The sequence below is a fragment of the Gossypium raimondii genome, chromosome 1 (assembly GCF_025698545.1).
Source record: "Gossypium raimondii isolate GPD5lz chromosome 1, ASM2569854v1, whole genome shotgun sequence".
Classification (NCBI taxonomy): Eukaryota; Viridiplantae; Streptophyta; class Magnoliopsida; order Malvales; family Malvaceae; genus Gossypium; species Gossypium raimondii.
Genome location: NC_068565.1, coordinates 50,456,801 through 50,479,188, shown reverse-complemented (window position 1 = coordinate 50,479,188; position 22,388 = coordinate 50,456,801). Strand labels below are relative to the sequence as shown.

General features: G+C 34.3%; 1 protein-coding gene, 2 non-coding genes and 1 pseudogene across 3 annotated transcripts; 3 read left to right on the top strand and 1 right to left on the bottom strand.

Moving 5' to 3' along the window:
• The first annotated feature begins 7,202 nt into the window (after positions 1-7,202).
• On the top strand, positions 7,203-8,895 carry LOC105787112 (G-type lectin S-receptor-like serine/threonine-protein kinase LECRK2; annotated as a pseudogene).
• A 1,575-nt stretch (positions 8,896-10,470) lies between these two features.
• LOC105787362 (homeobox-leucine zipper protein ATHB-22) lies at positions 10,471-11,719 on the bottom strand. Its single transcript, XM_052628278.1, has 3 exons — positions 11,480-11,719; positions 11,051-11,403; positions 10,471-10,852 (listed from the first exon to the last, which is right to left on the bottom strand). Exons 1-3 carry the CDS (start codon positions 11,568-11,570, stop codon positions 10,700-10,702), a joined length of 597 nt encoding a protein of 198 aa, XP_052484238.1. The 5' UTR covers positions 11,571-11,719; the 3' UTR covers positions 10,471-10,699.
• A 10,353-nt stretch (positions 11,720-22,072) lies between these two features.
• On the top strand, positions 22,073-22,145 carry TRNAR-UCU (transfer RNA arginine (anticodon UCU)). Its single transcript has one exon. It is a non-coding gene; the product is annotated as a tRNA-Arg (tRNA).
• Positions 22,146-22,232: 87 nt separating this feature from the next.
• Positions 22,233-22,305, top strand: TRNAR-UCU (transfer RNA arginine (anticodon UCU)). The gene has a single exon. It is a non-coding gene; the product is annotated as a tRNA-Arg (tRNA).
• The last annotated feature ends 83 nt before the right edge of the window (positions 22,306-22,388 follow it).

The following is a 22,388-nucleotide window of genomic DNA, read 5'->3' as shown; positions in this document are numbered from 1 at the left end:
ATTGTTTTAGTTTAGGGATAGAGTATCGACTAAACCAATTTGAGTTAATACGGACTTAAGCCCTAAATTTATCTAAAAGTATTTAGTTGGTACTTGATTTTTTTTTTTTTGTGTGTGTTTAGCTGATACATGAACTTGTATTTCATTACACACATTGCCCCAATTTATTAACAACGTTAATTATTTAAGAATAAACATACTTGTCTAAAAGTACTTTATTAATATTTGATAATATATAAATATATGAGTTAATACTTAATGCATTGGTAACGTACAATTTATGTATTATCATATCATTATTACTTTATATTGAATTACTTTATATTTAAATTATTTATTTTTCATTAATCACTAAAAAATAGTATATATATATTTCTTCCGCTTTAAATAGCTCAAAGCATGAATTTGGAGGATAAGAGATTGTATGAAATTGTGATTCCATGTTATCCCTATCTCTTTCCGGAGAATGACAAATCAGATTTTTCCTCCTGAAAAAAAAATTCAAATCCAACTAAAACTGCTAAAAATCAGGAAGAAAATTTTAATTTGTCATTTCCTATTGAAAAAGGATAGGGATGACATGGAATCATAGTTTTATACAATCCTTTTTCAAATTTATATTATTACATTAACATTAGAATAATATTTTTGTTTTATCATTAATTTTAAATATTAAAAATAATTTATTAAATATAAAATTATACTTTATATCCATTTTAAATTACTTTTTACTATAATTTAAAAATATTTAATTTTGAGTTACACTTTATTAGTATTTTAATAATATAAAACTATAACTTACCATAACATTCAACATTTAGGTAAAAATCTTTAAAATTGTATGGTTTGAATCTTTTTATTGTTTTAATATATTAATTATTAAAATAATTAATATTTTTTATGTTTAATAATTAAATAATATTATTTTACAAGTGATTAATTAATTAAAAAACAAACACATAAAAATCACATATGATGTTAAAACTAATTCCATTAAAAGTAGAAATTTCATTCTTGAAAAGAAAAAGCATAATGACTTATCTGCCTTTCAACTTTATAAAAATGCATTTACAAAAAAATCATTTTAGCTTTCCATTTTTTTAGTCAATAAACTTGTAATATTTGTCAAATCACTCAAAATGGATGAAAAAGTTAACATCTTTTAAATTTTGCTGGCGTGGCATCCACGCGAAAGTCTACATTTATGTCACATTAACAAATAATTAATTTTTTTAAAATTTAAAAAATAACAATTATTTTTACAAAATTTAAATAATTTTTATATTTTTTGAATTTTTTATATTTAAAAATATTAATTAATTGCTAATATGACATTCACATGTATATCACTAAAGAAATATAGGTAGAATTGTAAACTTAAAAGAAAACTAAAACTGTTTGTGTATTCTTTGAAAACAGAATTCTTTGCTTAGCTTCATTCAACCTTCAAATGATACATTTATAGAATTAGAAAATAACTACCTCCCTTAACAGCTCACTAACTAACTTTTAACATTCATCCATCTTCCCGATAGGTAAGAACCGAAGGAAACTCCGAAACCGAGTAAAGTAAGAAACTGAAAGTGGTTTAGTAAGAACATCAGCAACTTGATCACACGCAGGGACCTCAACAACTAATACTGAACCAGCAGCAACTTTCTCACGAACAAAAAACAAATCTAACTCTACATGTTTAAATTTGGAGTGTAACACAGGATTGGCAGCAACAGCTACTGCACTAGAACTATCACACCAAATGTGAGGTGTATCAGTAGACTTAACGTGTAACTCTTGAAGTAACGATACCAACTATGTGACATCGCTGGTAGCAGCAGCAAGACTCCAATACTCAGCCTCAACGGTAGATCTAGAAATTATCTGCTGCTTTCTAGATGACCAAGACACTATATCCAAACCAAAAAACACACAATATCTGAACGTGGACCGGCGATCATCAAAATCCAACCCCCTGTTGGCATCAGCATACCCAACCAGAGACAATCGATCAAACGGGCGAAAAACCACCCCATAATCAATCGTGCCAGATAGATAGCGTAAGATTCGCTTGACAGCAACCATATGAACAGACGTAGGACTGTGCATGAACTGACAAACCTGATTTACCGCATACGTAATATCAGGCCTTGTAAGAACAACATACTGTAATGCACCAGCAAGACTCCTATACTCAGTCGGATCAGACAGGAGATTACCATCATCTTTGGAAAGAGCCAAAGAGTTGACCATCGGGGTATGAACACTCTTAGCTGTGGACAGACAAGCTCAATCAAGAATATCATGTATGTACTTCTTTTGACAAAGATAAAGGCAGCCTGAGGATGATCGAGTAAACTCCACCCCAAGAAAATAATGAAGATCACCCATATCTTTTAACGAGAACTCATCATTCAACATTTTCACAAACCAGTCAATAGAAGCAGACTCATTTCCAGTAACAATAATATCATCGACATAGATCAGCACATAGAGTGTAGAATTGGACTCTACACGAACAAACAAAGATGCGTCCAACTTGAAACCAAAAAATCCAACAGACACAAGAAATGCTTTTAGCTTTTCAAACCAAGTTCGTGGAGCCTGACGAAGACCATACAAAGCTTTCTTAAGCTGACACACTAGAGGTTTCCCATCAGAACTATAGCGCACATAACCTGGAGGCTGCTGCATGAACACCTCATTATCAATATCACTATTTAATAATGCATTGTTCACATCGACTTGACGAAGTGACCACCCTCTAGATACCTCAATAGATAAAATAGTCCTTATAGTGGCAGGTTTAACCACTGGACTGAATATTTCCTGAAAATCACAACCTGGAACTTGAGAACATCATTTTGCAACTAAGCGTGCTTTATGACGATCAATGGACCCATCTGGATTCCTCTTGACCTTGAACAACCACTTACATCCTATAATCTTGCGTCTCGGCAGTAGAGGAATAAGGTCCCACGTATTATTACGAACAAGTGCATCATACTCAGCTTGAGCTGCATCACACCACTCAGAGCTAGAAAACGCCTCCTCAATCATTGAAGGCTCCACAGCCTCAACAATTAAGAATCTTGGTTTAAACACACCAACCTTGGAATGAGTAATAATTGGATGAACATTCGTTGTGGGCATAGAAAGATCAGGTTTTGTTGGAGCAGACGGAATCTCAACAACAGGCGTATCAGATTGACCATTCGTAGAGTGGGAACCAATAATGTCAGTGTTTGGCGAACTACCACCGACAGATGTTGGACTACAATGGCCCCATCCTGAACCGCCCCATCCTGAACCACAGGAGATCTGCTCGACAACCCCTGATGAGCAGGAACCTCAGACCGAAAATTGATGGCCTTGATCAGAGGAACAAACGTATGTAAAGAAATCGACTCACGACCAGACCCGTGTATGTTAAGAGAGAGAAATTATTGTTCATCAAACTCTACATGACGAGAAATTACAATTTTACCATCAGCCAAGAGACACTGATATCCCTTGTGATGAGCACTATATCCCAAGAAAGTGCAAGGCTGCGACCGAAACTCTAACTTGTGACGTTGAAATGGTCTCAAATAAGGATAACAACAACAACCAAAGACACGCAAATAATCATACTTGGGATCACGCCCATAAAGAGCTTTATACGAAGTTTGTCCGTGCAGCACCAGCGTGGGAAGACGGTTGATCAGATGCATAGCACAAGTAAACGCATATGCCTAGAATTCCATAGACAGACCTGCTTATGCCAGAAGAGTAAGTCTCATATCCACAATGTGTCTATGTTTACGTTCCGCAACTCCATTTTGTTCAGAAGTATGAGGACAAGACAGACGATGAATGATACCCTGAGAAGCTAATGCTGAGGTAAAAGCTCAATACTCGCCACCCCAGCCACTCTAAAATATTTTTATAGATTTACCAAATTGTGTTTGAACTAGTTTCTGAAACTAACCAAAAAACTCCACAACCTGAGATTTCTGACGAATGAGGTAGATCCAAGTGAACCAAGTACACATGTCAATAAACGTCACGTAAAACCAGTTGTTAGCACAGACAACAGACGCAGGTCCCCAACACTACACCAAAATAGGTTTTTAGCGGTATTTTTTTATGCCTTTAGCGGTATACTCAGTAGTTGAATCAAAAAAAGGTACTTGTGAAATTTTCCTTTTTTTTACACGCAGTACATATACAATCAATAAAAACTTTATTTAATTTGATATGACAATTATTAAGAACAGTCTTGACAACCGAAGTAGAAGGATGGCCAAGACGCATGTGCCATAACAACAAAACCTCACTATCATCCGTCCGATGCTGAAGTCTAACTTGAGCAGCAGATGGATCAATAATATTTGGAGCAGGCCCTTGTGGTAGAGAAAATTGATACAACCCATTATGAATATGCCTCGTCAGCAGAATTTCCTGCGTCATGCTGTTCTTAATAGCACAATGTGTAGAGTGAAATTCAAAAAATACATCATTTTCAGTTGCAAATTGAGACACTGACAATAAATTTTTGCGTATAGCTGGAGCACACAAGATATTAGATAATCGAAGCAACCTAGTAGTTGTAGGTAAAACACCTTGACCAATAGATGAAATCATAGCAGGCGAACCATCCCCATCAAGAGAGAAGACTTACTTGAATACGGAACAACATCACGCAATGCAGAAGAATCCCGACACACGTGATTACTCACTCCAGAATCAGGGTACCAAGACGTGGTGCCAACCGGTCCAGGAGCATTACCATCATCACTAGTCCCATGATGAGTGGTGTTTATAGTCGGGTTAGAATAGTCAGAAGCATGCAGATCACCAAGTCGAGGAAGCCCAACACAGACACGAGCCTGCAGTTTAGTACGCCACGGAACCTCAACATCACCTGACACCGGACCCGAAGACCTGAAAGAACGAAAATGATCAAACTGAACATTATTGGACACAAGTTCATTGGCCACTAAAGGAGCAGATGGTCGAGGCCCATGATCAGGTCTAATATCACCATTTGGCCCATTATTATACCTAAAATTAGGCAGCCCCCTATTAAACATAAATTGTGGCGACCCATTATGAGAAGACCTAGAAGCTTACGGCATCAATGGCCCACCAGCATGAGGACCAACATCCGGCCCACACCATGTAGAATAGTCAACATTCGGCTGACCAAAACCCCAACCAGGACCCACCTGCCAAGTTTGACCGTTACCAAAACCATGCTAACCAGCCCCACTTTGCCAAACTTAAGGATCTGAAACCCAAGGCCACGTGTGCTGTGGAAAAGACCAATCGGTAGAACGAGAATCATCACGAGCCGAACCCGCTGGAGAACTCACCGGAGGGTCACCACGCCGATATCGATAAAAGCATCGCTGGGCAACATGGCCAAATCTTGAGTAAATTTGACACTGGAGATGAGGCCGAAAACCCTTGCCCCGACCCCGCGACACCGAGCGGCCACCACGAGCAGACCCATCCAGAAACGACAGCGACGAATCTTCCACGAGATTCACGGCAAACATGATTTCTTGTATGGCCCTCGTTTGACGACTTTCGCAGTCAAGAAGAGTATCAACAATGCATTGAAATGGCACCGGATTCAACGAAAAAGAGGCAACGGAGACAATGGCATCAAACTCCGATGGAAGCCCCGCAAGTAAAACCACCGTGCGTTCAGCCGCAGAAACAGAAGAACCGGACGCATCTAAAATCGCACAGATGCCTTTCAATTTAGCTACATATTCACAAATAGAAAGATTCCCCTTTTTGAGAGAGTGTAAATCGTGATGCAACCTAGACTGTTTCACTTCCGTATTAGCCGCAAAAAGCGCACCCGCCATCGTCCACATATTCGAAGCCAACTGCACATCTGTGAAGAAAGACAAGGTAGACGTACTAATGGTGGAGAGAAGCCACGATGTCAATAAGTTATCTTATTGTTGAAATACCGAGGCAGCCGGATTAACAACAAGCGCACCTTCAGGGGCTTGAACGAATCGTGACGGAGCTGCAACAGTGCCATCAAGAAAACCAAACAAACCATAACCATTAACAATAAGCCTAACCTACTGCTTCCATTGCACAAACGAGTTATCATCAAGCTTTACCAAATCATGGCGTGGGAAGGAGTTGACAACACGATCCGCAGGAAAGACATCACATCCAAAATAACTACCTCCCTTAACAGCTCACTAACTACCATAGCTGAACACTAACTAACTCTTAACAATCACATCAACAAAGTTAACCGATAACTTTTCTATTCATTTTGAGGTAATTTGATAAACAACAAAAGTTTAGAAGATAAAAAAAAAATTAAATGAAAAATTAAAATTTTTTTTTTTTGTAAAGTTGGATGGATAAATAAATTATTATGTAAAAAAGGAAAAAAAAGAAAGAAGAAGGAAATTTCCATTTCATTTGCTCACTGACCTTTCCTAATGGCTTTTATCATTACAGAAAAAGATTGTATGAAATAGAGACGCTATATCATCTTGTATCCCTTACTAATTATTTAATGTCATTTCAGTATCTTTTTTTCATATCATTGACACATCATATTGATATTTTTTTTAATCTAGACCCTAGACCCTAGACTTTAGATTCTGAACCTTAGACCCTACACCCTAGACATTGGACCATGGATCCTGAACCTTGAATCCAAGATTTAGGGTACAAGGTCTAGGATTCAAGGTCCAAGGTTTAAAGTTCAAGATTTAAGGTCTGGGATTTAGAGTCTAACGTTTCATGGTCTAAGATTCAGGGTTCAAGGTTTAAATTAAAAAAATTTATCAATATGATGTGTCAATGACATTGAAAAAAATAATTAGTAAAGCATACAGGAGGCTGCCTAACCTCTCTATTTCATATAATCATTTCTCATATCATTACATGCATTGACTTCGTCAAAGAAAATATTCATTAATTATCAACTATTTATATGATGAGAATGGATGGTATGAAATTGTGATTCCACCTTATGCCTATCCATTTTTAATAAGAGAATGACAAATCAAATTTTTCTTCTTAATTTTTAGCAGTCTTAGTTAGATTTGAAATTTTTCAAGAGGAAAAAGCTGAAAATGAGGTGAAAAAATATGATAAGATTCTAATTTTTTATGCAATCCTTTCACTTATACAATTCTAGTTTTTTATGCTGCACGATAATCCCATTCCATATCATTGAAATGCATCCACGAGTTTTACGTAGTTTCAGTCTATTGCTTTGTGTTGCTATTCAAGTTTTTGTGGCCTCTCAAACTGCAAATATTAGCTTAGGATCTTCTACTGTAGCCTCAGAGGATTCTCCTCCATGGCATTCACCTTCTAAAGAATTTGCTTTTAGATTTCGTCGCATTAATAATCAAAATCTCTTTCTTCTTGCCATATGGTTCGATACCATACCGGATAAAACCATAATATGGTATCCGAAGCAACAAAACCCAGCACCAGAAGGATCGAAACTCGAGCTCGGTGTCGATGTACAGTTCACTCTTACGACTCCACAAGGTGAAGAAATCTGGAAACCGACTTCCGTGGTAGATAAGTTTGCTTATACCGCTATGCTCAACACAGGGAATTTCATCCTTGTAGGTAAGGATTTTAGCCCTGTATGGGAAAGCTTTGGAGAACCAGCCGACACCATATTGCCAATGCAAGAGATGGAGCTCGGTGGATAGTTATCTTTCTGGAGAACTGAAAATAGCTACGATATAGGAAGGTTTCAACTTCGGTTGCTTACGGATGGCAATCTTGCGCTAAATCCCGTTGCTTTGCCAACAAAGACAGCTTATAGTGCTTATTATGTTAGTGGAACAAATGATGCTGCTAATGAATCAAACTCCGGTTTTCGATTAGTTTTAGATGAATTAGGTTACCTTAATGTCATTAGGAGGAATGGGAACATTGAAAACCTCACAACAGGATCAATTCCGTTGCCGAAAGATTTCTTTCACAGGGCAACACTTGATGTTGATGGGATTTTCACACGGTATGCTCATCCGAAGTTTCCAACAAATGGAAGCAATTGGGTCAAATTCTGGACCCATCTTTGGTCCAAGCCGAATGACATTTGTACCGACTTCAGCAACGATCTCGGCGGTGGTATTTGTGGGTTCAACAGCTACTGCAAAACCCGACTTGAATCGAAGAATAATCTGTCATTGCCTTCTTGGATTCTCCTTGTCAGATCCAGACGATAAATTCAGTGGTTGCAAGCAAGACTATGTGCAGATATGTGATCCTAATGCTTCAAATCCAAAGGAATTATATGAAAAGAAAACGCTGAAACTTTTAGTTTGGCGAACTTCGGTAATTTACGAAGCGCTCATCCCATCGAACAAAGACGATTGCCGCGATGCTTGCATTTCCGATTGCAATTGCGTGATCACCATCACTTATAGTGGAAGCTGTTGGAAGAAGAAATTGCCACTTACGAGTGAGTGGGAGGACATTAGTACCTATGGTACGGTGTTCATCAAAATACCGAAAGCTAATGTTACTTCAAAACAACTTGTTCCTTCTCCAGAGACCATTACTCAAAAGGATCAAGCAACTGCAATCAATCCTCTCGGGGAGCTCAGTGTTCCTCAACTTCCTGCTCAAGGCAGCTTCTTTGATAGCATTCTTTTGTTGGTACCACAAAAGACCGAAGCACACTGCGGTGTCGAGCATTTTAGAAACAAACCTACAATGTTTTGGTTTCGAATACCTCGAAAAAGCCACAGAGGGGTTTCGCGAGGAACTTGGAAGAGGTGCTTTCGGGCTGTATACAAAGGGGTCAACAACTTTGATTGCTGTCAAGAAGCTAGACAATATGATACAAGACTGACAGAAGGAGTTTGTAGCAGAAGCAAGCGCAATAGCAAAGACTCATCATAGATACTTGGTGAGATTGGTCGGCTTTTGCAACGAAGGACGGCACCGGCTTTTGGTTTACGAGTTCGTGAGCAATGGGACTTTAGCTAGTTTTCTCTCTGGAATATCGAAACCTGACTGTAACAAATGAGTCCAGATAGCGTTTGGAATCGCCAGAGGGCTCGCTTACTTGCATGAAGAATGTGGCACACAGATAATTCATTATGACATTAAGCCCCAAAACATACTCCTCGATGACTCTTTCACCGCAAGGATATCGGATTTCAGGTTGGCAAAAATTCTTATGATCGAACAGGCTAAAACTCTTACTGCCATTAGAGGAACTAGAGGTTATGTAGCACCGGAATGGTTCAAGAACATGCCAATTACCGAAAAGGTCTATGTGTATAGTTTCGGAGTGATGTTGCTAGATATAATGTTCTGCAGGAAGAGTTTAGAAACCGAAAGAGAGAACGAAGACGAAATTATACTAGTTAATTGGGTGTATGATTGTTATATTAGATAAGTTAGTGGAAAATGATGAGGAGGCAAAGCTTGATATTAGAAGGATTGAAAGGTTGGTAATGGTGGGGATTTGGTGCATACAAAAGGACCTATCTTTAAGACGTTCCATGAAAATTGTTACTCAAATGCTTGGAGGAGTTGTTCAAGTTTCAGTACCCCCATGTCCTTCCCCTTTTGCATTTAGTTCAGTTTGATAAACCCACCATTTCTAGATTCATAACAGTAGTTTATGTTTTTTTAATATTGTTTTATGATTATCGTGGCTAGGAGAAATATTACAGATAACATATTAATGGCTCAAGAGGTCATTATTTCTTGTTTTCTAATGCATTTTGTGGATTGATAATTTTTTTCTTTGAGCATTTACTTGTGGCTTGAGTTTTTGGTAGAAAAGGAGAGCAATGCTCTAAATCAGCTACAAATACATAAGAATATCACTTTCATAAATTTATAATTCAATTTTAACCCTTCAAAGATAGTAAAAGATACCAATAAAAGTATCATGGAGGTCTTTGTACTTAGATTGCATTTTTTCTTCTCTATTAAAAAAAGAACAAATTAGTTCTTGTATGTTAGACCAAAAAGTAAATTGATTCTTTTGTTAAAAATTTCATCCCTTTTACTACTAAAGATACGTCAGAATTAGGTACACATAGCACACCACATGTAATTGTCTGATTATTTGGTTAGCCATGCTAGTTTTTAATAATAGAAATGGATGAAATTTTTAACAAAAATGACCAGTTTCCTATTTAACATCACTTTGTAATTAGTTCGCTACTTTTTATAAATCTTAAATGTATGTTTGTTTAACTGAAAACAACTTTATCAAATATTTTCAAGAAATGTGTCAAACAAAAGAAAATATTTTATACAAATTCATCCCAACACTATAAAATAATTTAATTGGTTAATTTTTAATTTTTGCGTTTTCATACGATTAAATTAATTTAATTGTTACTAAATACACGAATTTCAACTCCAATTTAAGTTCACTATTTCGGGTACCGTATTCAGAAACTATTCAGCCGTAGTAAGCAAGCAAAATGTACTTCAATCTTTTGATCCAATACTCACTGATGCAGCCTTTGATACATTAATGTTACGTCAATTTCTCCAACAAAGTCTTCAAACCAAAATCCAAATTGTACTGAAACGAGGACCAACCTAAAAAAAACTAAGCAAACTAAGATTAAGTGCTTAATTAAACTAGTGTTTTAGGGATAAGAAGGGAGTTGAATATCCCAGTAGTGAGTGGAAACTGGGTTATTCTCATCCTCATTGAAAATATAGTTACATTCAACTATCGGATATAGTCGTTTCCTGCTATACTCGTCTTGTTCGAGCTCCGAATCGAGCTACTTTCGATGATCTCTCCGCCGGAGATTTCCTTGTAAACCGTGGAGACTTGGTTCCTTGTCGCCTGTTCCACTAGCATTCCTTTCAATTCCATCACCTGCGTAAAAGGTATGAGAGTACAGTATAAATATATATATTATATGTATGTATGTGTGTATAACAAAATGGGGAAACCTCAACAATAGAGACAACAAGCATATTCGTTTATAAAAACAGTGCACCAAGTTCCACGTAAAGATATGTAGAGAGCGAGAGAAGGGAATAAAAAAATAGAGTTTTGAATATAGAGGCTAACCTCGTCTTGTAGCTTTTGCTTTTCAATGGAGATAATATCATACTCATGTTTAAGCGTATTATATGAGTGTTCAAGCTGTTTAGCTTTCCATCTAGCACGCCTGTTTTGGAACCAGACAGCGATTTGTCTTGGTTGAAGTCCAAGTTCCTTGGAAAGCTTCATTTTCCTGTCGGGATCCAACTTATTCTCTTCTTGGAAACTCCTTTCCAACGAATCTAACTGATCACTTGTCAATCTCTTCTTCTTGTTGTTGTTACCTTTACCATTGTTCATGAAGCCGTTCATATTCAAATCTGGAACCAACCCATTGCCAGCTTCTTCAAATCCTTGATTGTTCATGTCCTCCACACCTTCTGAAACAAAAAGTTAGAAATAAAGAAAGTGGAAGAACAAGAAAATAAAGGGACTATATATAAATATATATATTACCTGGATATTGATTATAATTATAGTTAGAAGGGAAGTTAAGAGAAGGTTCTAGTCGTGAAATAAAGGGTCGAATGGTGCCATCCCAATCCATTTCTTTGAATGAAGAAAGCGAGTATATCTGTATATATAAATGGAACCACCAGAACTGAACGAAGCTGCCCGAAGAGTAAGCCTAAAGTAGCATAGCAATGGGGGGCAGACCAGAACTGAAAGGGGGGTTGACTGTTGTTAAGGGGTTGACTGTTGGGGGGAGCATGCAACGATGCCTTAACGTGTGATTTTAAAGGGAGATGGAGAGAGGGTGGACTTGTCTGTTAATTAGAAGAACCATGACAATAGGTTGGTTTAATTGGTTTAGTTGATTAGGTTTTAGGCTTACTTTTAACTTTTTTTAATTAGAAAAAGAGATAAATTACCATATGATCTTGTACATTTACAATCCCTCATCAAACAAAAGTTTTTCTTCAATTTCCTTTTTACAGTTCAATTTTTTTTTAGAAAATATCTTTGAACATCAAGTATCAGTTAACCAAAATTCAAATAGCTTTATTTGTCAATATTTGATATTGATCGTTAAATCAACTTGGATTTAAAATATCTTCTTCTACTCATTCATTACATCAATCGTCAAATCATCACTTAAATTTCGCTAATATAACATTTAAAAAAAAACCACTTAACAACTCATTTTGTGATGTTAAAAGAGAATTGGAAATGAACAATCATGGGTCTCTATCTAAAAAACCTAATCGCTGACGATATAATATATGCCTTTCATTTTTTTACTGAATCTTCGTCCTTGCATGACTCACTTTTTCAACCGTTCATTATTTTGTCCTTATCTTTTACGACAATAAAAAGGTTGATCCCAACAACCAAAAATTAGTACTGAAAGATAGCACCCGGAGAAAGCACCATACTAGACCCAGTACTGCAAAGGCTGCAACCCCAACAAAACCAACGACCATACAACCAAGCAATATATTAGGGCAATACACACAACAGGACGAACCATCACCGTGCAAAATACAAACAGAAAACAACCACATATAATTACCAGCCTTCACTAATGTATCTTTTATATCCGTTATACGGTTTTATGTTCGAACCCGAGGGATTGCGATGTGTGTTACCATTGGTTTAACGTGTGAATTCTGTATTTGTAGTTTTGTCGCTGCAAATTTGTACGATGGGGTAGGCTTTGTATTTGGTTAAAAACCCAAATGTGCAAATGAATTGAATGAATTTGCGTGGGTTCTGGGCTGGCTATGATCAGTTCATGCAGATTGCAGAGTAGTTATGATATATATATATATATATATATATATATATATATATATATATATATATTTTTGTAGAATGTGTAGGCTTGGTTTTGGTTGAAATCCCCAAGGTGCAATTGAATTCAAACATGTCTTCTGCGCTCAGCCCTAGCTATTATCAATTTTCTTGTTCTTTTTCGAAGCTATGATCAGTTCATATTGCATAGAGAATTATTATTAGTTTATGTTACTCTGGTGTTATTATTAGAAATGTGAAATGGAATATGAAATAGTGGATTGAATTATGGATATTGCATTTGTTCAATGAACATTTGAAATGAGAAATTGAGATGAAATGTGTCATTATATTAGTTGAATTTCCAAATGACTTACGAGATTTTTATATCTTAATATTGGTAAAATGAGTATATTGGGATTAATGACTATGTGAATTAACCTATCGAGTTTACATATTGCATATTATTTTTATTAAGTTTATGCATTATTATGACTTATATAATGTTTTAGATGTTTGGATTATAGAAATACTATTGAGTTATACTCAGCGTACGGTTTGTTTTTCCCATGTGCAGGTTAGATACTTATCGATTCGATCGTCGACTCAATATCCAACTGTAATCCCGAACTCAAATGTTGGTGAATTGTTCATTTTGGTGCATGTACCTAAGATGTTTAATGCTTATAATGATCATTTTGTATTTAGTTAGCCTTTTTGATATTATGAAAATATGTATAAGTGTGATGGTAATGGTAATGGTCATGTGGTTGATAACTTGATAGGTTGCTTTGGTTATATGCTTAATGTCTTCATAGTTGAGAAAAATATCACGCTAAGCATTGTGTTTGGTTGATGCCTAGTTTTAGTTTGATGGATGATATGCTTAGGTTATATTTAGGAAATGTTTTGATAATTTTGATACTTAAACATGTGATAGCTGGATGGTTGAATGTATACATGTGTGGCTTGAATATTTGAGGTACCATTGAAGGTATATTGACATGAATGGATGTGGTCATTTGGCTAGTTTTGAGTTGTTGATTGAGGTGTCAATTGTGGTATATTGGTTAGGCACTTAGGATGATTATTTAGAATACATTAAAATGTGGCTTAAATGGTAGTATAAGTGTTGATTGAGGTGTCAATTGTGGTATAAGTGTTTCATGCGTAAATAGCTTGTTTACAAGGCATTTTTCAGGTACACACGGACTGAGACATAGTCATGTGTCATACACAGACTCATGGCACGACCGTATGGTTCGTGAAATTTTTAGTGATTTTGGTACACACGGGCACAGAGAGTTACATTTTTGCTCACACGGCCGTGTGACCTATCTACACGGCCATGTAACCCACTCACACGTTCATATGGCCTATCTCACATGGACACGGCTGATAAGTTGTAAAAGTAACATATTTTAATCCCATTCTTAATTTCGCTTTTGGATGATTAATTATGTAAATGAGTGAATTTGATGCTCATAATCCTTTAAATTCATGTTTCTATACTTAAGAGAGCATATGGAAGCAAAAGGAGCGAAAAACGAGCCAAAATCGGACAAATAGAGCTGTTTCCAGTATCCACACGGGCTGGCCACATGCCCATGTGCCAGCCTGTGTCGATATCGCACTCTGCTTCCTAAATACGCAGAAAAACTCGATTTTTAGGTTTTCTGAGCGTTCTAAAGTCTATAAATCCCAATTAGAAGAAGACCTAAGGGGGCACTGAGAGAATATCGAAGAAAGCACTCGAAGAACACCATCAGAATCAACACGGAAGTGGATCTCCCTCAAGATCGAAGATTTCAATTTAATTTCTTTCAAAGTTTTATTGAGTTTCTTTATGTCTTGTGGTTATTCTGACTTTGAGATGTTTTCACTCAAGATTATAAACTAAATTCCCTAAATGCCTAGGGAAGATGAAATCTATTATGAATCTTATTATTTGATTTCTGATTTACGCGATAAATACTTGATTCTTGTTCTCAATTATGTATGCTTATTTCTTGTTTTAATATTTCTAATATATTAATTTAAGTTTAATGTGCTTATTTCAGTGGAGCAAAAGTCCATGTTTAAGAGTAGATCTAGCATAATTGAGTAGAGTTGCATGCAATCCTAGAAATAGGACGACATAAATTTACCAAATTAGAGTCAAATCTCATAAGGGAATCCATAGATCGAGTTAATGCGACAATAGAGATTTTAATTAGAAAAAGATTTCAATTAATCAACCTAGAGTCAGTTGGTCTTACTCTCGAAAGAGATATTAACATAATTTAGGGATTTCTACGGATCAAGACATAAGTGAATAAATCGTTTAATTCAGATTCAGAATAACAGGTGAAGTCTAGGTAGATTCTTTCCTGGGTATTGTCTTTCTCATTGGTTGTCTTCAATTATTTTCCCATTTCATTCCCTGTTGCGTTCGTAGCTAAATTAGATTAGTAAATTTAGATTAAAAACAATCACTTCAATTTATCAACTATATAATAGAAAAACAGTAATTACTAGTACTTTTAATCCTCGTGGATACGATCTTCCCTACTCACCATAGTTGTACTATTGTTCAATAGGTGCGCTTGCCTTTGTTGTAATTATAGTTACAACGGCTCTTGTACACAATTTAGTGTGACCCCTGTATGCAAATTTATCCTTCCTTTTTGTTTTTGATCCATTTTTATTACCGAATTATTTTTAGGTTTTTGTATACTCAATATCTACTTGAAACAGATTGATTAATGTATTTATATATGTTTGTATGTGATTATTTAATATTTATTTGAGATTTTCATTAATAAATTGTATGAAAATTATTGGTAATTGTTCGTAGCATCTCATTACTTCATTTCGGCAACCGGACCGGGTAAGGGGTGTTACATCCCTATATCAGATAAGGACATTTATGTAATATTTTTAAATTTTCAGATCAAGTACACTATAAACGAATCATTAAAATATTCAAGCATGTTATAAACATCTAAATATTATAATACACAACTAAGTCTAAGCCTTACTTGAGCTTACGAAAGCACTTTTGTAGACTCGAGCATGAATTAGGACCAAATTGCAAGGTTTTGAAAGTTTAGGTTCCATGTCGTGAAGTTACCAAAATAGTGAGTCACGTCACGACGTCGGACCACTTGACGTTGGGACATCACAAACTGCCTATCAGCATTGTGACGAGGGGTATTTCACGTTGAGATGAAGACCCTATTCTTTTATGAAATTTGTCCATTTGGTACCTATTTCATGCCAAGTCAAACCTTAAGCTTATTTAGTACATATATGCACATCTAAACCTGCATAAAACCAATTTATCATTACTCAATTCAAACAAGTCTAATTACCAAATCAACATGTCCAAAATTTTGGCACCAAAACCTATCAAAACTACTTGCTCAATTCAAACTTACCTAACATACATATACAATTTCAAATCATCATATTTTCATAGCATTATGCATCAAACCATACCATTAAATTCCATTCCAATACCTTAACACACAATTTCTCAACCAACCAAACATTTATATATCATTAAAGTCCCTAAGTAATCATTAACTTGTAAGCATTCGATCCTTCTTCTATTGCATATTCAATCAATTTCACCAATATAATCATACTAATGGTTTTCCAAATTTGCCAATCATAAGATTCACGTGCAATATAACATATTACCAAGCTTACACACATTTATACATGCCCATGGACAAGTCCAAAATCAACCATTCAACAAAGGTTCAGACCAAAACCAACCAACAAATTAAGATAAACACTTATATCAACACTATATACATGCCACATAACCAAACATAAAACAATCAAAAGAGCTAACGAACCGATATCGGGATAGCGTGAGCTTTTCAACGATCCGTTTGACACGTTCCGCAAGTTAGCCATCTACAAGGAAATAGAAACAACAGGGTAAGTATTACAAATGTTTAGTAAGTTCACATGTATTTAAACAACAACTTACTTCAAATTACAACATAATTCAATAAGATACTAGCTTTACGAGTTTGCCTAAACATAGCAATCACATATCAACAAAGTAAGTATCAACATATATCACATCTTATAATAAATCTAGCATATAACATTCACAATCACTTATAACCAACATTTATTCAATTTCATATCATTTTTTATCTATTATCAACAATGCACACAATTTCAATATAATTCTATTCACTATTTCATTTCATTATTCAAATCTCGAATCAAATCATTAATTCATCATATTTTCATATCAAACCTCCAGGCTCATATAATAAGTTCGCCTGATCTTTTATAAATCACAACATGTGTTTGTATCATCAAATCATATTACCAACACAATTCGTATATTATTTATTCTATTTAAACTTTATACCCCTATTAACCTAACTCGAACTTGGACGGATACACGGGTTCAACCAATCACACCAGTTTGGCACCTAGTGCCTCATCAGACAATGCCAAAGTAAATAGTTTGCTCCCAGCGCTCATTAATGTGTTTGGCACCCAGAGCCTCATCAGTATAACTGAAGTAATTTGGTACTCGGTGCCTCATCGACACGTAGTCAAGGTAACCCTAAAATCTTCCTATCCTATGGCATGTCAACTATATCCAACTCTGTCCGAACAGACAATAGAGTATTAAATTACTCAATTTCATTTATAAGCCAATTTCTCAATTTAATGTTGTCATTTCATCAACCAATTATCAATTTGTATGCATAACATTATAATTCATCTTAACATAAAGCCAATTTTGCAATTACAACAACATACAATATTTTTAAATCTATTCAATTTAGTCCTCTATCTCGAAGATTAAACATAGCCATATCAATTTGATTCAATTCAACTACTCAACCTCATATTGCAATTCATTTTATTCAATTTATCAGTCAATTTGTCATTTCTTTATGATCTAGTCCATATATTACATTTTGTACCAAATTATAAACAATACAAATTTCAATTAAACGTATTTACAATTACAATTTTAAATATATAAAATTTAACACAAATATACCGTATGAACTTACCTGGTCAAAACAACAACAAAAACTCTCTAAGGACTAATCAAGAAATTTTGTTATTTCCTTAATTATCTTGATTTGGTCTAATTTTGATCTATTCAATAATTCAATTCAATTTATCAATTTCAACCCTCTTGTTTCATCCTATTATAAGTATTTATCATCTCAATTTCATTATTCAAATGCTCCTAAAGTTTTTCATTTTATTCAATTTAGTCTCTAAAGCCGAAGTTGTAATATCTTTCAAATTTGAGCTTCAGTTTCGAAACCAATCTCAATTTCATCCTTCTATAGCCAATTACTATCTATAATTACAAATTAATCCTTTTTCATATCTAAGCTTAGAATCTAACCAAATAACACCAAAAACTTCAAGATTCAAAAATGGAAATATTTATAAATTTTAACAGTTTCAGAAGTTAACACACGGGTTAGCTAACTCAAACTCTCGAATTCTGAAAAACATAAAGTTACGAGAAAAGGACTTGAAATTATCTATTAATTAAACGGCCGAAAGTGGAGAGGCTTGGAACCTTTTCTTTCTTTAGGTTTCGGTTGGAGAAGAATATGGTAAGAAGAATGTTTTATTTTTACTCAATTTTAACTTATATAGTTTGTTTAATAATTACTAATCTTAATTAATTAACTAAATTTTTATTTAGTATTAACCTTATTTAACATACTAAATGGATGACAACTCAGTCCCAACACCGTTTGATGACTTTTAAAAGGTCCAACTGCTCAATTGGTCCTTCAGATAATTAAAAATACATCGCATTTAAATTTTTTTTACTTTTACAAGTTAGTTCCTATACCTTAATTAGTCACTAATTCAGCAAAATTACCTATTCAAAATTTAATTTATCTATACAATAACTCCATAAATATTTAACAAAAACATCTATGAACTCAATTTACAAAAACGAGGTTTCAATACTTTTTTTCCAATACCTCAGACTTTGGGGTTAATAAACTTGTACCTTAACTAATTATCCAATTAATAAATTCGTCAGACCAAATTTCAATATACTATTATAATTGACTTGTAAATATTAACTAATATTTACAGACTCGATCATTGAAAAACGAAATTCCAAAATATCGTTTTCAACACCACTAACTTTCGAGCTGTTACAACTCGGACCCCAATTATATTACTCAACGAGAGCCTTACCTTTTCCTTTGTATTGGGGCTAAAGTAAAGCACGAATTTCTCCTAGCTATTGCCCCGAACCATTCTAGCTCACCCTAAAGCCCTTTACCTTCCCCCTTCTTGTGCCTTAACCAATAGTGCTGAGAGTCCCTACATGCAAATAAGGTGACAGAGATTTCTCCTGTCTCAATCGTCTCAAGATAAGTTTTTCAACAAGCAAAAATTGGGAAGCTATTTTTAGAACGTGGATACTTTCTCTTATAAAAGTATAACACATGATTATATTAATCTTCTACATACGACCATTTGATTTATAAATTAACATTGGTTAATTTGTTTTATAAGTTTTTCCTGTTTCAAATTTTTTTGTCAAATAAACTCAATTTTAACGAAAGATATGATGGGGTCGTTTATCAACTAATGATCAATAAATTCAATTAAAATATTAATTTAATTTAATTTAATTTAATTAGCATCAATATATATAGAGATACATATCTTTTAATTAGTTTTATTTATTTAAATATAGCATAAGGATGCGGTGGAATTAAATTCGGATTGTTTGGAGGAATGGATATAGAGAATCATTCTAAAAATAGATAATACGAAGGTTGTTAATTAATACGCTATCTAGTAGTGCTAAGTTTGGTGAACATCAGTTACATTAATAAGGAATGGGAGGTGATTATTCAACATACCTATAGAAAAGGTAATAAGCTCACTGATGGCGTAGCTTCAATGGCTTGGGATCAACCGTTATAATGTTTTGTCTTTTACTCCCCACCGGATGCAATTCCTAACTTACTGAATGCAGATGCAAATGAAGTTGTGACACCAAGACCGGTAGTTGGTAAGTTACTCTTTTATATTTTCTCTTCTTAATAAAAAATATATATAACATAAGGATACATATGAAATTATTAACTATGTTTATGTAGTTAAAAACTCTACTAATAATATTAATTTTAAGTCAAATCAACCTTGACTTAATTGATATTATTACTATTACAGCAATTAAAATAACATGATTCAAAAGCCAAATATATATTACCTTTTACGTGACAAGTGACTCATCATCTTCATTAAGAACAGTGTAAAACACCCAAGAAATTTAGTTTCGACAGAGTTAAAAGGACGTGTAGATTTGTGCTTTAATGTCTTGATTATAAGTAGCGACAAACTTTTGGATTTTCCCATAAAGCAAAGCTCTAAGAACCCTCTCTGTGTTCCACATTTCTGAATCACATTCATCAGTCAAACATGTTTCTATCTATTATGGGAAGTAATAAGTTAATTTAATTAATTATAAAAATAGGGTTAAGAAAAAAAATGCAGAAATGGGTTGTTTGTTATAATGTTTGCCGGTGTCGCCTGATATACCGGCGGCATCACTCTACTTTTTGGCCAATCATGCAGGAACCATCGTATTTTTTTAAAAAAAGATTTTTTTTATTATCAAGCAGCATCAATATGTATTTATAAAAATACCTGTGAATATATGAATATAAACAGTGAGAAAAAACGAAAAAAATAACTTTTTAATAGTACCGATGTATCAACTAGCATCACTTTATTTTTCTTTTTAAACAAAAAAAAAAGACTTGTCAGGAAAAAAAAGCTAGAACCAAAAAAAAAGCCCCAAAAGCTTTTGAAGCAGTAAAACAGAAACGGAAGCAAGAGTTGGTACGGAACTTGACATGTATCTCTCTTGTTTTGTTGAGGTAAAATCGACTTTATTTTAAGGTTAAAAGGTGAACTTTCAAACATATATATATACTTGTGCTAAATTACTATTTAGGGCCTGAATTTGATAATTTTTCTTATATCGGAACTTGACAATTGTTCTGTAGAAAAAGGTGAACTTTTTTTAGTCCAAGTAAAATCCTGAACTTGACAATTGTTCTCACGTTAAGGCTTGGATTAGGCAACCGTTCCCATATTGGGGCTTGCATTTTATTTTGTCCAAGTTACTCTCTGAACTTGACAATTATTCTCACATTAAGGTCTGAACTTTAGGGTTTTGAAAGACTAACTTGACAAAAAAAATTCAAACGTTGATATGGTAACAATTGCCAAGTTCAAAGCTTAACTTGGATCAAAAAAATTTTAAGTCCCAATATGAGAAATGTAGTTGAGTTCAGGCCCTGAAATGTGATTTAACCCTATATGATTCACCAAATAATATGACAAGGATAGCAAGTTTACTTATAATATTTAAATTAAACTCCTAATTTGTAAAATTGACACTCATCTAAATTTGTAGGTAAAAAAAATGTCCTTATAGTAGGAGTTATATTGTATTTTGTCTCTTTTACTCAAAAAAAATAGGCAAATTAACCCCTGTATGATAGATCAAACAGCAATTTGGGTCTTTCTATTAAAAATTTCATCCATTTCTACTCTTAAAAACTGGCATAAATGACAGAATAAGAAAATAGTTACACATGGCTTGCCACATGTACATCATGTTGATGTACAATGACCAGTTTCAAACAAAAGATTTCATTTACAGAACCATAAAAACGTTAAAAATATTAACTTTGTTAAACAGTAAGTGATCTTTTTTAAACAGTAAATGTTAACTCTATTCCAATTATTTGCCCTTATTTGATTAATTTTAATAGTATAAGGACTAAATTGATCTATTTAATAGTCAAGGGACTAATTTAATCAAATCCCTATAATAGAGATACCTCTCAAGTACATTAATCGATTTATATCACTAAATTAGAAAATGGATCAAGCAAGCTAGACCATGCTTGAGTTTAATGGGCCTAATTTTTTTGACCAAATGTATTATACAAAATTAATAATTTTATCTAAACTCTCTTGAATTTCAATTTAACCTTTAGACTTAAAAACGTAACTCAACTACTAAATTCTAAACCGAGACTCAAACTTGAATAAATAACCCAAAGTGATAAACCACTTCACAATGATTATTAGTTATTACAAATGCAAAGGCATTTTTATATGATGAATCTTTTCAATAGGCTTAGTAGACATACAGCTCACCATCTATTCATTGCAAATCTTTCATTATATGCCTTAGCTTTAGTTTGATTTGATTTGTAAAAAATTAAAACATAGTGATATTATAAAATGTTATATTGAAACTTGAATTCAAAAGCGCTTGTGGCCTAATGGATAAGGCGTCTGACTTCTAATCAGACGATTGTGGGTTCGAGTCCCACCAGGCGTGTTTATTTTTATTCTCATCAAAACTTTTTGGTCAAATGTCAGAAGTAGTCCCTAGTGTTTATGTAAATTTGACTTTTTAAGAACAAAAGCGCCTGTGGCCTAATGGATAAGGCGTCTGACTTCTAATCAGACGATTGTGGGTTCGAGTCCCACCAGGCGTGCTTATTTTCACCTTGAAACTTTTTGGTCAAACATCAGAAATAGCCCTTTCTCATCAAAAAGTTTTGGTCAAATACCAGAAATA